The 17,418-nt window shown below is 39.7% G+C and overlaps 1 protein-coding gene across 1 annotated transcript; it reads right to left on the bottom strand.

Moving 5' to 3' along the window:
* Positions 1–8,812: 8,812 nt before the first annotated feature.
* On the bottom strand, positions 8,813–15,826 carry vma21 (vacuolar ATPase assembly factor VMA21). The gene is made up of 3 exons (XM_061927777.2): positions 15,651–15,826; positions 15,332–15,441; positions 8,813–9,445 (listed from the first exon to the last, which is right to left on the bottom strand). The coding sequence occupies exons 1-3, from the start codon at positions 15,710–15,712 to the stop codon at positions 9,306–9,308; spliced, it is 312 nt and encodes a 103-aa protein (XP_061783761.1). The 5' UTR covers positions 15,713–15,826; the 3' UTR covers positions 8,813–9,305.
* Between the last annotated feature and the right edge of the window lie 1,592 nt (positions 15,827–17,418).

A 17,418-nucleotide genomic window follows, 5' to 3' on the forward strand; every position in this document is an offset into this window, starting at 1 on the left:
TTTGGGTTATGACCGAAAGGACAGGATCACGGGTACAAGCGGCCGAAATGAGTTTCCTCCGCCGGGTGGCGGGGCTCTCCCTTAGAGATAGGGTGAGAAGCTCTGCCATCCGGGGGGAGCTCAAAGTAAAGCCGCTGCTCCTCCACATCGAGAGGAGCCAGATGAGGTGGTTCGGGCATCTGGTCAGGATGCCACCCGATCGCCTCCCTCGGGAGGTGTTTAGGGCACGTCCGACCGGTAGGAGGCCACGGGGAAGACCCAGGACACGCTGGGAAGACTATGTGTCCCGGCTGGCCTGGGAACGCCTCGGGATCCCCCGGGAAGAGCTGGACGAAGTGGCTGGGGAGAGGGAAGTCTGGGCTTCCCTGCTTAGGCTGCTGCCCCCGCGACCCGACCTCGGATAAGCGGAAGAAGATGGACGGATGGATGGATGGTTTAAGCAGTAAACATTACATCTCCCTCATCTGTTCGTCCACGACACTTGCATATCAATATAACACAATGGAATAAAAGCATCAAGCACCACTGAAGTGTTTATTTAACTCCTTTGGCTTGGAGTGTTGGGAGGATCTCAGGCCTGCGTCTCATTTTTTGATTTGATTGATTGAGACTTTTATTAGTAGGTTGCACAGTGAAGTACATATTCCGTTCAATTGACCACTAAATGGTAACACCCGAATAAGTTTTTCAACTTGTTTAAGTCGGGGTTCATGATACAGATATATACTATCATCATAATACAGTCATCACACAAGATAATCATCAGAGTGTATACATTGAATTATTTACATGCCACGCTATAACTGTTGGATAAGCTCAGAGCAATCGGATTTGATAAAACCTCATCGAGCTGGATGCAATCTTACTTGGAGGGGAGGGAACAGGTGGTAGAGGTGACCGGCACCATGTCCCCCCCCCCCCAAATAAATACAGTTGGTCGCTACATCTGTAAGTGCAAGTTAAAGCTCTACTATGCAAAGCGAAAGCCATTTATCAACAACATCTCTCTGGGCCCGAGGTCATCTAAGATGGACTGATGCAAAGTGGAAAAGTGTTCTGTGGTCTGACGAGTCCACATTTCAAATTGTTTTTGGAAATATTCGACATCGTGTCATCCGGACCAAAGGGGAAGCGAACCATCCAGACTGTTATCGACGCAAAGTTCAAAAGCCAGCATCTGTGATGGTATGGGGGTGCATTAGTGCCCAAGGCATGGGTAACTTACACATCTGGGAAGGCACCATTAATGCTGAAAGGTACATACAGGTTTTGGAACAACGTATGCTGCCATCTATGCGCTGTCTTTTTCATGGACGCCCCTGCTTATTTCAGCAAGACAATGCTTGCACGTGTTACAACAGCTTGGCTTCGTAAAAAAAGAGTGCGGGTACTTTCCTGGCCCCGCCTGCAGTCCAGACCTGTCTCCCATTGAAAATGTGTGGCGCATTATGAAGCGTAAAATACGACAGCGGAGACCCCGGACTGTTGAACGTCTGAAGCTCTGCATAAAACAAGAATTACACTTTCAAAGCTTCAACAATTAGTTTCCGCAGTTCCCAATCGTTTATTGAGTGTTGTTAAAAGAAAAGGTGATGTGACACAGTGGTGAACATGCCCTTTCCCAACTACTTTGGCACGTGTTGCAGCCATGAAATTCTAAGTTAATTATTATTTGCAAAAAAAATAATAACGTTTATGAGTTTGAACATCAAATATGTTATCTTTGTAGTGCATTCAATTGAATATGGGTTGAAAAGGATTTGCAAATCATTGTATTCCGTTTATATTTACATCCAACACAATTTCCCAACTCATATGGAAACGGGGTTTGTAGATTTGTACAGAGGTGGGTAGTAACGCGCTACATTTACTCCGTTACATCTACTTGAGTAACTTTTGGGATAAATTGTACTTCTAAGAGTAGTTTTAATGCAACATACTTTTACTTTTACTTGAGTATATTTATAGAGAAGAAACGCTACTTTTACTCCGCTACTTTTATCTACATTCAGCTCGCTACTCGCTACTAATTTTTATCGATCTGTTAATGCACGCTTTGTTTGTTTTGGTCTGTCAGACAGACCTTCATAGTGCCTGCGTTTCAACAAATACAGTCACTGGTGACGTTCACTCCGTTCCACCAATCAGATGCAGTCACTGGTGACGTTGGACCAATCAAACAGAGCCAGGCGGTCACATGACCTGACTTAAACAAGTTGAAAAACTTATTGGGGTGTTACCATTTAGTGGTCAATTGTACGGAATATATACTGTACTGTGCAATCTACTAATAAAAGTTCCAATCAATCAATCAAAAGTGTGAAGGAAAAAAGACCATTTTTTATTTCAACCGTACACCCCGTCAAAAGCCTAAAGACTGACTGCACAGTTCCTGTCTTCACAATAAAAGTGCCGCTCCATCGCGCCTGCGCTTTCAAAATAAGAGTCTCCGAAAGCCAGCGCAAACAAGCTAGCAAGCTACGGAGTTTGCCGCCAATGTATTTCTTATAAAGTGTATAAAAACGAATATGGAAGCTGGACAAATAAGATGCCAAAAACCAACCACTTTCATGTGGTATTAGACAGAAAGGAGGAACTTTTTTTCTCCTCCATTTGAAAACGTGGACGCTATCATCACTACTGTCTGATTCCAATCAATGCAAGTCATCAGAATCAGGTAATACACCAACTTATATTCTTGTCTTCATGAAAGAAAGGAATCTATATGTGTTAAACATGCATGTATATTCATTAAAACACTATTAACATGTAAACAAAAACAGCAAAAAAAAAAAAAAAAAAATTATATACTGTATATATCAATGTATGTATGTATATATATATATATATATATATATATATGTATATATGTGTGTGTGTATATATATATATATATATATATATATATATATATATATATATATATATATATATATATATATATATATATATGTATATATATATATATATATGTATATATATATATATGTATATATATATATATATATATATATATATATATATATATATATATATATATATATATATATATATATATATATATATATATGATATGTGTGTGTATGTTACTCATCAGTTACTCAGTACTTGAGTAGTTTTTTCACAACATACTTTTTACTTTTACTCAAGTAAATATTTGGGTGACTACTCCTTACTTTTACTTGAGTAATAAATCTCTAAAGTACCAGTACTCTTACTTGAGTACAATTTCTGGCTACTCTACCCACCTCTGGTGGACCCCGACTTAAACAATTTGAAAAACGTATTCGGGTGTTACCATTTAGTGGTCAATTGTACGGAATATGTACTGAACTGTGCAATCTACTAATAAAAGTTTCAATCAATCAATCAATCAAAAAACCTCTTTGTGATGTTAAAGTTCCTGTTATACGCTGTCATACAGCTTGAGCTCTTATTTTGAAGGCGCTAAGAGCGGAAGTGGTGTGACACGTGTGGTGGAGCGGAGTTTTTGGAAGCGAACGACATAAAGTGGTCCTCGCGTAAAACTGAAGCCTCCGTGTTTGTTATTTTGTAGTTTTATACTGTATAGGCGACAGATATAAAAACCCTCGGTTACACTTTTAAAAACAAATATGCCAACAGAAGAAAAAAGGAGAGAGGGAAAAATAAACCTTGTGATTTAAGCGGACTGAACAGGTCTGATTTCCTACAGGCCTGTCAGTCACATCATCACCGACACGTCACTTCCAAGAAACACCACCTGATGCACAGAATCAGCCAAGATGCAAAGTTCGTTAAGCAGTAAATGTTCATAATTGTGTGACAATCCAGGTTTTTATACTGCGTTTGGATGGTGGGAAATGTGTTTTGCTGCCCCCATGTGACGAACACAACTCATTGCAGGAGACGACCACGACGTTCCACCTCAGAAGAAACTTGGCTCTCTTTAAGTGCCACGATAGGGACCAGGCCCGGCCCTAACCAATCTGGCGCCCTAGGCAAGATTTTAGGTGGCGCCCCCCCCACATCGGCAGTGAAGTGTATATACTCACAAGAAACCGAATAGCTTTGTCTTTGACCTTTTTTTTTTTTACTTACAACTATACCTAATATATAAAGGGGTGGAAAAGTGACTATTACCTGCAGGGCAAACATTAGCTAACCAGAAGGCAATAACAATATAAACAAAAAACACCTGCTTAAAAGATCTAATACAAATGTCCCTGAGGAATGTAAGGTGGGAGTACTGTAATTACCTAACGTTACATTATTATTTTCCATAACAATTTAGCCCCCTCCACAATATTTTCCCGACGTTAAAACAGAACTAGCTATTTATTGATTAGCAATTGCCGAATCATGTAACATTAGCTTAATGCTAAAAAGCCAGGTTACTATCACATTCTGTAACAGACAAATCATTGCATGTAGGCTAACGTTACCTACCTGCTACCTCTGTCTTTTCTCGTTTCTCCTCCTCTTCTTTTCTCTTTTTTCTTCCCTGGGCACCTGACAGTTTTGGCCGTTTTGACATCTTGTGTTGATTTTTTGATGTGGTGACGTCCAAAAAGAGTCATGATACGGGAAGGGAGGGAGCGCACCGTGCGAGGGGAGGGGGGGGGGGGGCGTAATGTTGTAAAAAAAAATATTTCTATTAAATAGGCTTTACTTTGCATTTTAATTAACGTGGGATTATTTTTTTTATTTAGAAATAATAGTACCAACTTTTTTTTTTTTTTTTTCTCTCCAACATTTGTGGAACTGGCGTGGCGCCCCCTGATGGACGGCGCCCTTAGCATTTGCCTATACGGCCTATGTCACGGGCCGGCCCTGATAGGGACTGAAATACAATAGCGTAGTACGCCTAAGTATTCATTAAAAACAAGGCAGAGGTTTTATTTAACAAGTATATTTCCCTTTTTTTTGGCAACTGTAACATTACGCACAGTTTGAACAGTAACACTGTTAAATATAGCAAAATAAAACACAAATCTCTTTAATTATTTGGCATACTACAAGATGGGGCCACTCTGTTCTAATTCATATTTTCTTTAGAATTTAAGCAAGCTTCGGAAACAGTTGGAGGAGTCCCATTTAGTTTTGCCTCAGTCAAACAACAACTTTGTTTCTTGGTTTAGTTTTTAGTCACAGCATATCGGGCTTTTAATTCATGTTCCAGTTGCAAATTACCTCAGTATGGCAGATATTTTTTACACTGATTTAGCAAACCATGTGACCTAAAGCAGGCCTCGAATTTTAACTTTTTAAGGTCAAGGCAAGTGTTGCCTTAAAGGAGGGCTCATATTTTAGAGCAGTTGTTCTCAAATGGGGGTACGAGTACCCCTGGGGGTACTTGAAGGTATGCCAAGGGGTACGTGATATTTTTTTTTAAATATTCTAAAAATAGCAACAATTCAAAAATCCTTTATAAATATATTTATTGAATAATACTTCAACAAAATATGAATGTAAGTTCATAAACTGAGCATCAAATCAAGTAGGTTATTCCATTCATTACCATAAACCCAGAGTTTCCCCCATGCCATGATGGTTTGACCCTCACTAAAATGTCCGTCAAAAAGAACTGTGAAAAGAAATGCAACAATGCAATATTCAGTGTTGACAGCTAGATTTTTTGTGGACTATTGATGTTAAAGACTTATTTTTTTGTGAAGAAATGTCTAGAATTAAGTTCATGAATCCAGATGGATCTCTATTACAATCCCCAAAGAGGGCACTTTAAGTTGATGATTACTTCTATGTGTAGAAATCTTTATTTATAATTGAATCACTTGTTTATTTTCCAACACGTTTTTAGTTATTTTTATATCTTTTTTTCCAAATAGTTCAAGAAACACCACTACAAATGAGCAATATTTTGCACTGTTATACAATTTAATAAATCAGAAACTGATGACATAGTGCTGTATTTTACTTCTTTATCTCTTTTTTTTTCAACCAAAAATGCTTTGCTCTGATTAGGGGGTACTTGAATTAAAAACATTTTCACAGGGGGTACATCACTGAAAAAAGGTTGAGAACCACTGTTTTAGAGCACCAAGGCAAGTTGGTCAAGTCAAGTAAACTTTATTTATATGGCACGTTTAGGACAACTTTTAAATTGAACCAAAGTGCTTTACAGGTTAAAAAAGCATAGAGCAAATAACAAAAAACAAACAAAGAACGTAAACAATGAATGAGCTGAACAAGATAGTGCAAAAACAATACGGTAAAAGGGGTCTAATAAAAATAAAAATAATAATAATAAGTGTGGCAAATTGAAAAATAAAAGTTAGAAGGCAAGATTATTTTATTTCGAGGCAGGATATATATATATATATATATATATATATATATATATATATATATATATATATCAGTGGTTCTTAACCTGGGTTCGGTGAGTTGGGCTCAGGGGTTCGGCGAAGGTCAAGACACACCCGACTCATCGTGTAAATAAAAACTTCTCCCTATCGGCGTATTACGGATACGGCAACAGCAGAAGTCAGACTGATTTGCAGGTGTGTAATTTGTTGTGAGTTTATGCACTGTGTTGGTTTTGTTCTTTGAACAAGGTGATGTTCATGCACGGTTCATTTTGTGCACCAGTTAAAAAACATGGTAACACTTTAGTATGGGGAACATATTCACCATTAATTAGTTGCTTATCAACATGCACATTAGTAACATTTTGGCTCTTAACTAGTCATTATTATAATAATGCCTTATTCGGCATGGCCTTATTATAACCCTAACCCTCTAACCCTAACCCTAACCAAAACACTCTAAAAATATGAGCATATACAATACTCAATACTTGGTTGGAGCTCCTTTTGCCTCAATTACTGCGTTAATGCGGCGTGGCATGGAGTCGATGAGTTTCTGGCACTGCTCAGGTGTTATGAGAGCCCAGGTTGCTCTGATAGTGGCCTTCAACTCTTCTGCGTTTTTGGGTCTGGCATTCTGCATCTTCCTTTTCACAATACCCCACAGATTTTCTATGGGGCTAAGGTCAGGGGAGTTGGCGGGCCAATTTAGAACAGAAATACCATGGTCCGTAAACCAGGCACGGGTAGATTTTGCGCTGTGTGCAGGCGCCAAGTCCTGTTGGAACTTGAAATCTCCATTTCCATAGAGCAGGTCAGCAGCAGGAAGCATGAAGTGCTCTAAAACTTGCTGGTAGACGGCTGCGTTGACCCTGGATCTCAGGAAATAGAGTGGACCGACACCAGCAGATGACATGGCACCCCAAACCATCACCCAACCATGCAAATTTTGCATTTCCTTTGGAAATCGAGGTCCCAGAGTCTGGAGGAAGACAGGAGAGGCACAGGATCCACGTTGCCTGAAGTCTAGTGTAAAGTTTCCACCATCAGTGATGGTTTGGGGTGCCATGTCATCTGCTGGTGTCGGTCCACTCTGTTTCCTGAGATCCAGGGTCAACGCAGCCGTCTACCAGCAAGTTTTAGAGCACTTCATGCTTCCTGCTGCTGACCTGCTCTATGGAGATGGAGATTTCAAGTTCCAACAGGACTTGGCGCCTGCACACAGCGCAAAATCTACCCGTGCCTGGTTTACGGACCATGGTATTTCTGTTCTAAATTGGCCCGCCAACTCCCCTGACCTTAGCCCCATAGAAAATCTGTGGGGTATTGTGAAAAGGAAGATGCAGAATGCCAGACCCAAAAACGCAGAAGAGTTGAAGGCCACTATCAGAGCAACCTGGGCTCTCATAACACCTGAGCAGTGCCAGAAACTCATCGACTCCATGCCACGCCGCATTAACGCAGTAATTGAGGCAAAAGGAGCTCCAACCAAGTATTGAGTATTGTACATGCTCATATTTTTCATTTTCATACTTTTCAGTTGGCCAACATTTCTAAAAATCCCTTTTTTGTATTAGCCTTAAGTAATATTCTAATTTTGTGACACACGGAATTTTGGATTTTCATTTGTTGCCACTTCAAATCATCAAAATTAAATGAAATAAACATTTGAATGCATCAGTCTGTGTGCAATGAATAAATATAATGTACAAGTTACACCTTTTGAATGCAATTACTGAAATAAATCAAGTTTTTCAAAATATTCTAATTTACTGGCTTTTACCTGTATATATATAAATATATATATATATATATATATATATATATATATATATATTTGAGTTGAGTAAATAAACTCCTGTATTTTTGCCCGACTTTCTCAGCGATTTTATATATATATATATTTATTTATTTATATATAAATATAAATATTTATTTATATAAATATTTATTTATTTATATATATATATATATATATATATATATAAAATCGCTGAGAAAGTCGGGCAAAAATACAGGAGTTTATTTACTCAACTGCAGAGAGTACCAGGGTTAGGGTTTTTTTTTAGGGGAAAGATATTAATTTTGTACACACATACACATACAAAATCTTGTAAAAGCACATTATACAAATTGAACTTTAAATCCATAATTCAGCATGTATTATAAGTGTAATTTACTTTGTTTTTTTTGTAATCCCTAATTATTTGTGAATGACATGTTTAGCAGCTTTTTGTCCAGAATGCACTTACTCCACTGTAAGCTTCAGCTTTACAGATGCAGCGTCTGTTCTGCAGGCGGTGTGTGTCTTATTTCAGGTACGGCATTTATTTATTCATGTGGAGAGCTGGCGATTCAACAGGGCATGTCTATTAAATGATTATTTAAGGAATGAAATCTTCCCATAATCATGCGACTGACCTGTCTCGGTTGATCCTCTCGGCACCATTTGGATACTTAGAAGAGTTCTAGTGAAAATAAGGACAAAGCTAAAAAAGCTAGAGTTTGATTTTTTTTCAAGTTTATTTAAGGAGGTCATCAGCCTCACACCAATATTTACATCAGCAAATATCTATACAAAAACATGATACAATTTCACCATTTTTACTCATTCTAAGTGCCCCAGTGACTATACAATAAGACAAATACCTTACTTTTTCTTGTATCTTGTATGCATAAAAAAGTTCAAATTGCTGCAAATGATATTGTTGATGCAAATAAATCAAAAGGAAAGATGTTTTGCTACATGTCCCACTGATTATTGTACAGAGACTTGCAGCCCTTCCACAAAAGAGCTATCCTCTTTAGCAAAAATGGAGCTGAGGCTGTCCAGTGGCCTTCAATGGGGTCATGCACTAACCTCAGCTTCAAGCCCAACAACACCAGATCCCTCAACAGCTAAGTGCCGAGCCAGGGTGCTGATGGTAATGATGGTGGGGGAGAAGAACATCCCTTCCCTTCGCCTCTGGTCTTACTGTAGGAATGGTGATATGCGCTTCAATCGTGTTTTCCCTTCCCTTTGGGGGTGCCTTCGTTCCAGGCCACGTAAACAAACAGGGCCAGCACCACGTGCACTGCCAGCACAGCGACAATGGCGGCGTAGAAGTAGCTATCAGAACTTGACATCTTCATTGAACCTAGGAACACAACATGGAGATGGTGAACCATGTAGAATGTGGGCTCTTTTACATAATTAATCAGAATATTACAGAGTGATACTTGATGCATAGCAAACTATGTTATACAACAGCAAAAACTACAAACAGAAAGGCAGATAATTAGTCGGAGTATTGTCAGAAACCTGCTTTAAAGAGCATAAACTAGTGCATTTAATAGTGCAAACAAAGAACAACCCTGTGGAAGTGTGACTTAATTAGCATACCTGCCAACTACTCCGATTTTCCCGTAATTAGTACGGTTTTCGGTTACAGTGATAAAAAATACGTTTTTTCATTAATTAAAAAAAAATATTTAAAAAAAAGTTTTATTCACGAAATCGCGTAACAACAATGACAATCGACACTGCTTCCCGTAACTTCCTATCGAGCCATTCCGAATGCCATGCGCGAGGCTATTTATAGCACCGCTGCCAAGCACGAGGCACCTGTTGCCCATTGTTTCCAAACGAGCGAACGATCATGGAATCAGCCGGAGAAAAATCGCAAACGAGTCTTAAACCGAAAAGAAAACTGCAGTCATTCCGTGAAGAATGTTGAAAAGCCTATCCGGGAATAATTATCCGTTCCAAAAAGGGTGAAAACTACGCGAATTGCACCTTGTGCAGACAAGATTTTTCGATCGGACACGGAGGAATTAGCGATGTAAAAGACCACGTTGGGACAAAAAAACACAAGTCTAATGCCGTTGCTAGCGATACAAGTGGAAAACTTTCAACGTTTTTCGGATTTTAGCCACAAAAAGGTAATGACACCAATGTTATCTATTGGAATTGTTTAGTACTGTTATACTGTTAAAAGTGTTTATACTATTTATGCTTTCAAGTCCAAGTTGAAGAAATCTTGTTAAATGTTGACAGCATAACTACCAAAATACAGAAGTATGTCCTTAATATTTTTGCAGTGCTATTTCTGTTGAAAAGTTCAAATGATTACATTAGAGATGTGATGTGCCACTTTTCAAGTGTCTGATGGCTTAAATTAATTTTAATTAATTTTTCATATTTTGAATTATTTTGAAAGGCTTACAAAAAAACTACATTTGAATTGTAATTCCATGCTATTGGCAGGACTATTAATTTTAATGAAGTTAGCTTACCATGTTTACAGTATGATAATTGTGATAGAAATGTGAATTTTAGGCACAGAATATTTTTTACAATTGAACAAGGCAGTAGATTATACAAGCTTGGACAGAAAGTTAATAATGACACCAATTTTTTTTTAAATGGAATTGTTTAGTACTGTTTTACCATTTGTTTACTGTAAAAAGTGTTTATACTGTTTATACTTTCAATTAACAAATTGAAGTCTTGTGAAAGGTTGACAGGATAACTGGCATTAACTGTCAAAATAATTTCAAACTATTGAAGTTAGCTTACAGAATAAACATGTCAATCAACCCATATGATTTTTGCTGTAATATTTTTGTTTTGAAAAGTCACTGTGACTGATAGAAAAGTGATGGTTTTAGCAACATTTTAACCTGTCTGAATGCTAATAATCATTTTGCGTCGGGGGGTGAACCTGAACCCCCCACCAGGACTTTGTCCTGGACCTACCGGGGCCTGCGGCCCCTGGACCCTGGCTACTAGGTTTTTCTGATTTCAAAAGTTGGCAGGTATGAATTAGTATTAGTATGAAAATATAAATATTTGACAATGTGATGGACATTCATCATTAAGCTATACATTGGATTATTTTTTAAATAATTAAAAATCGTAAACATTACATGGAAAAAATCCAAAATAGTGCTCCCCAGAAGATGACGTTGCGAAGTGTCCGAGTCAACTATTACTTTCAACTCACTTTGTTGTGCATAGCTCGAAGGATGTACTCTGAAAATATTTTTTTTTAAGATCGGCAACCTTAAAGGCCTACTGAAACCCACTACTACTGACCACGCAGTCTGATAGTTCATACTGTATATCGATGATGAAATCTTAACATTGCAACACATGCCAATACGGCCGGGTTAGCTTACTAAAGTGCAATTTTAAATTTTGCGCGAAATATCCTGCTGAAAACGTCTCGGTATGATGACGTCAGCGCGTTCATAGATATGAACAAAATGACAGTTGCCAGCTGTTAGCATATACTACCCTGATCAAAAATGGTGGAAATGTCTGTTACAAGATACTGTAGTAGTAAAAAGTAGGGATGCAACAGTACTGGATAACACGCCTTTAACAAAATATCTAAAAAATAAATGTGTGTGTATATATATACACATATATATATACACACTAGAGATGCGCGGATAGGCAATTATTTCATCCGCAACCGCATCACAAAAGTCGTCACCCATCCGCCATCCACCCGAACTAACATTTTATCAAAACCGCACCCCCCGCTGTTATATATCTAATATAGACGATGCAAGGCATTAGTGAGGTTATAAAGCTTTTGCCTGTTAAAGAAAGGAGACTGATCCAATGAAGCAGAGACATTCAATGCGTGCCACGCTGTCACGGCCCAGACGCACACCAGTGCGCAATCATCTGGGAGCCGCGCAGAGCGCACCTCCAAGCGCGCTCGCGCCACTCAAACTGCTGCAGGCAGCTGCGTTATAATATAAACACCGTATTTTCCGCACTATAAGGCGCACCTAAAAACCACAAATTTTCTCAAAAGCTGACAGTGCGCCTTATAACCCGGTGCGCTTTATATATGGATACATATTAAGATTCATTTTCATAAAGTTTCGGTCTCGCAACTTCGGTAAACAGCCGCCATCTTTTTTCCCGGTAGAACAGGAAGCGCTTCTTCTTCTACGCAAGCAACCGCCAAGGTAAGCACCCGCCCCCATAGAACAGGAAGCGCTTCTTCTTCTACTGTAAGCAACCACCCGCCCGCGTAGAAGAAGAAAAAGCGCGCGGATATCACCGTACGTTTCATTTCCTTTGTGTGTTTACATCTGTAAAGACCACAAAATGGCTCCTACTAAGCGACAGGTATCCGGTTCATGAAAAGACGCAATCTCTCAATCCGCACACGGATTACTATTTCACAGCAACTGATATTCCTGTGAACCGCACTGTGGATACAACGGGAGCACGTACGGTGAATATTCGCACCACAGGGAATGAGAAGTCATCCTTCACTGTGGTTCTAGCTTGCCATGCTAATGGCCAGAAACTTCCACCCATGGTGATATTCAAAAGGAAGACCTTGCCAAAAGAGACCTTTCCAGCCGGCGTCATCATAAAAGCTAACTCGAAGGGATGGATGAAGAAAAGATGAGCGAGTAGTTAAGGTAAGTTTAAGTTTACGCGAAGAGGCCGGGTGGCTTTTTTCACGCAGCTCTGTCCATGTTGATATACGATTTAGCGCAGTTAGATGCGGCTTACAACACGGGGCGGCTTATAGGTGGACAAAGTTTTGAAATATGCCGTTCATTGAAGGCGCGGCTTATAACCCAGGGCGCCTTATGGTGCGGAAAATACGGTAAATGGGTTGTACTTGTATAGCGCTTTTCTACCTTCAAGGTACTCAAAGCGCTTTGACACTACTTCCACATTTACCCATTCACACACACATTCATACACTGATGGAGGGAGCTGCCATGCAAGGCGCTAACCAGCACCCATCAGGAGCAAGGGTGAAGTGTCTTGCTCAGGACACAACGGACATGACGAGGTTGGTACTAGGTGGGGATTGAACCAGGGACCCTCGGGTCACGCACGGCCATTCTTCCACTGCGCCACGCCGTCCCACGCCACGTTCTATCTTGTTTTAACATCCTGTGGCACTCTTCTGGGATCACGGCGGACGAAACTGCTCATGCTCAGGGTGTTTGTGGAGGTTAGGGGTTTTGCACAAATGTGATGCACCATGTTAGATGTCCCGGTTTTGTGACTGTCGTAGACATAAACAGCGTCGCAGCTCTTGCAAATCACGTAGACAGCATTACTATCATCCTGATTTACAACCTCATAAAAACGAGTCCACGCTGAACTTTTCTGGCCTTTTTTCCCCCTGGTCTTTAGTATTCCCTTTTTTAGTTTGTCGCGTACCACGTTTGGTGCCGGCGTTGCCATCTTTTTTTTCTTTTTTCTTATGTTGTGGCGTGCTGCAGGTGCCTGCTTGTTTTTCGTATGTGGGTAACAACATTTAACTATGTATATATATTTCCGAATTGGTTTAACTGAATCTATTTAAAATCTAATTTATTTTTATTTCAACCGCCCGACCCGCGGATAAAATCTTTTTTTTTTTTTATTTCAACCGCCCGACCCGCGGATAATCCGCGGACTCCGCGGTTGTGTCCGCAAACCGCGTATCTCTAATACACACACATTATATATGTATATATATATATACACACACAATTTTTTTTATATTCATTGAGATCAGATGATATGAAAAAATTGTGATAATTTTGTTGCCATATCGCAGCTATGAGAGAGCACAGCAATTTCAGACTTTTTGACCCAGCTAAGTCTTTCTCTGAGCTAATACTAAATATTATTAAGAATCACAAAAGTCCTCTTCTCTGCCACAGATCGTATCATAAAAAAAAAAAAAAAAGGTCCCTGAATCGTAACGCCAACAACTGATACTCAATCACAGTGAATCGTTAAAACAAATTGTTACACCCCTAGAAACGACTTTTGTGATTTTGTCGTTGACGATCTATCGTAATAATAATTAGTATTCATAATATTTGAGGTCTTCACCACAGCAGACTACAGGGACACTATTAAAGTTGCATTTAGTTATGCAATTCTGGTATAATCTGTTAGGATTGGACATTCTGATTGTTTACACTAGAGATGTGCGGTTTGCGGGCACAACCGCGGAGTTCGCGGATTATCCGCGGATCGGGCGGATGAAATTAAAAAAAAATTAGATTTTATCCGCGGGTCGGGTCGGGCGGTTGAAATAAAAAAAAATTAGATTTTAAATAGATTCAGGCGGGTGGCAGTTAAACCAATTCGGAAATATATATACATAGTTAAATGTTGTTACCCACATACGAAAAACGAGCAGGCACCTGCTGCATATGCCACAACAGAAGAAAAAAAAAAAGAGATGGACACTTTTACGGAGCGGAGAAGGGACGCCTCGCCGGGGTCCGGGACCGAGGCCCCTTCCCCCGAGAGGGCCCCACCGGGAGCCGTAGCTGAGGCGATCCGCGAGAAGGGCCCAACGCACGTCCAGGGTCAGCACCGCGCCCACCGCACCGACACCCCGCCTCGTCCGCCTTCGCCGCGGCCGGCGTCACGCGCAGCAGGTAAGCAGCTTACCTGCCCGCCACCCCCGTGGCCGGGGGCGCGTAACAGGGGTCACTCCGCGCGCAGTGCGCTCACGAAAGGGGTGGGGCTCACCCTGGTTGATATAGACAGCAGGACGGTGGCCATGGAAGTTGGAACCCGCTAAGGAGTGTGTAACAACCCACCTGCCGAATCAACTAGCCCTGAAAATGGATGGCGCTGGAGCGTCGGGCCCATACCCGGCCGTCGCCGGCAGCGAGACGCGCTTGGAGGTGCGCTCAGCGCGGCTCCCAGATGATTGCGCACTGGTGTGCGTCTGGGTCGTGACAGCGTGGCACGCGAATGTCTGTGCTGCATTGGATCAGTCTCCTTTCTTTAACAGGCAAAAGCTTTATAACCTCACTAATGCCTTGCATCGTCTATATTAGATATATAACAACGGGCGGGTGCGGTTCTGATCAAATGTTAGATCGGATGGATGGCGGATGGTTGACGACTTTCTGATGCGGTTGCGGATGAAATAATTGCCTGTCCGCGCATCTCTAGTTTACACACAAAAAACACACACAAGAAGACTTACTTTCTAATTGTTTACCGGTTTGGTGGTTAAAACGCACAAAAGAAGACTTACTTTCAAAAATGTAAGCTTTGGAAGCGAAGTACAAGCCAATGGGCAAGGTGATCATCAAGATGGTGAAGAACAGCAAAGTCTTCAGGGCTGAAACCAAAGAGCCTTCATTCCTGCAAGCAAAACAACACACTTAGTTCTGTTTCGATGCATCTTTTTTTGCGAACTGACTATTCAGTTTAATGCTCATATTATTGTAGATGTACATATGTATCCTAAACGCCATACTACATGTCCATCCCTTCAGGCTAAAAACAGAACGCTAACTGGCTAAGCTAGCTAGCAAAAGGTAAATTAAATGACATTAAATGAATTTTCCTACGTTCTAAAATTAGGCGGCGGTCCGCCTGCAAAGTCCGATGTCGTCCTATCAGAACTGTCCATTGTTGTTCGGATTAACAGCAGGATAAAGATTAATACAATTAGGGGGGGAAAAAGACGCGACTATCAACACGCAGCTATTTTTCTTGTGTTGTGTCGTCACTTCCGCATTAGGTCACGAGACCCGTTGACGTCATATGACGAACCCGTCACAAGACAACGGAAAACATCGGTAAGTATCGCGAGATCTCCTTCCAGTCAGCGCGTTTCATACAATGTAACGCGTCACATATTTCCGGTTGTTTCATTACAGCACGTCCAAAAAAAGGAGTAGATAGAAACAGAGTTTATTTAATAATACCTCTTTTCATATCATGGCAGTTTTATCCCATTTCTTTGTTCTGTTTTTTTTTGATTGATTGAGACTTTTATTAGTAGATTGCACAGTACAGTACATATTCCGTACAATCATACTTGCCAACCCTCCCGAATTTTCCGGGAGACTCCCGAAATTCAGCGCCTCTCCCGAAAACCTCCCGGGACAAATATTCTCCCGAAAATCTCCCGATTTTCAGCCGGAGCTGGAGGCCACGCCCCCTCCAGCTCCATGCGGACCTGAGTGAGGACAGCCTTTTTTCACGACGGGAGGACAACAGGGTGACAAGAACTAAATCATCCAGACTAGAGACAAATTGTAATATTATGTTTATCTTACCTAAAAATAAATATATTTATTAATTTAAAAAAAAATAAAAAAAAAATACATTTTTACTATATTTTGCTAAAAACATCAGAATTAATTGTATTTTTTTGTATTTTTTCTGACTCCTTATTACATCCAGCCATAGAATTAAAATAAACATATTTGAAATAATTAATTTTATATTATCACAATAATTCATTTAAAATGACCATATTTAATTATTAAAATAATTGCTTCTTTATCAACAACTTTAGCATTTTATTCATTGCATTTTGAAGCTCTCAGAAGCCAAGTTATGTTATATTCCTTAAGATTTATTTATGCAAGTTTGAAGTATCAATTATCCAAACACAGTTTTGTTTGCATATTTTCAGGATGTAGATATATATATATATATATATATATATATATATATATATATATATATATATATATATATATATATATATATATATATATATATATGTATGTATGTATGAAATACTTGACTTGGTGAATTCTAGCTGTCAATATACTCCCTCTCTTAACCACGCCCCCAACCACGCCCCAACCCACCCCGACCACGCCCCCCCACCCCCCACCTCCCGAAATCGGAGCTCTCAAGGTTGGCAAGTATGCGTACAATTGACCACTAAATAGTATCACCCGAATAAGTTTTCATTTTCATAATTTTCATTAATAAACACGTTTTTCAACTCGTTTAAGTCTGGGTCCACGTTAATCAATTCATGGTAAATGTTTGTAACAGAACAGTGAATAAAAAAAATTAGTAAATAAGTAAGTAAACAAATATTAAATACATAAATAAATATTAGACATATAAACACATACACAATAGTTAAAGTTCTCATAAATAAATAGAGTAAATTATGGTTCACCGAGAAGATAAATTAGATTATCTTTTTTTTTAAGGTTCAAGATCCATCCATCCATCCATTTACTACCGCGTGTCCCTTTTGGGGTCGATGAGGTACGTTACAAGATATTTTCAGCTCGGTATATTCTCCTATCTTTTGTCACACCTTCGAGGAACATCAAGTTAAGATTTCTGTCTATAGTCTCATTC

The sequence above is a fragment of the Nerophis lumbriciformis genome, linkage group LG35 (genome assembly GCF_033978685.3).
Source record: "Nerophis lumbriciformis linkage group LG35, RoL_Nlum_v2.1, whole genome shotgun sequence".
Classification (NCBI taxonomy): Eukaryota; Metazoa; Chordata; class Actinopteri; order Syngnathiformes; family Syngnathidae; genus Nerophis; species Nerophis lumbriciformis.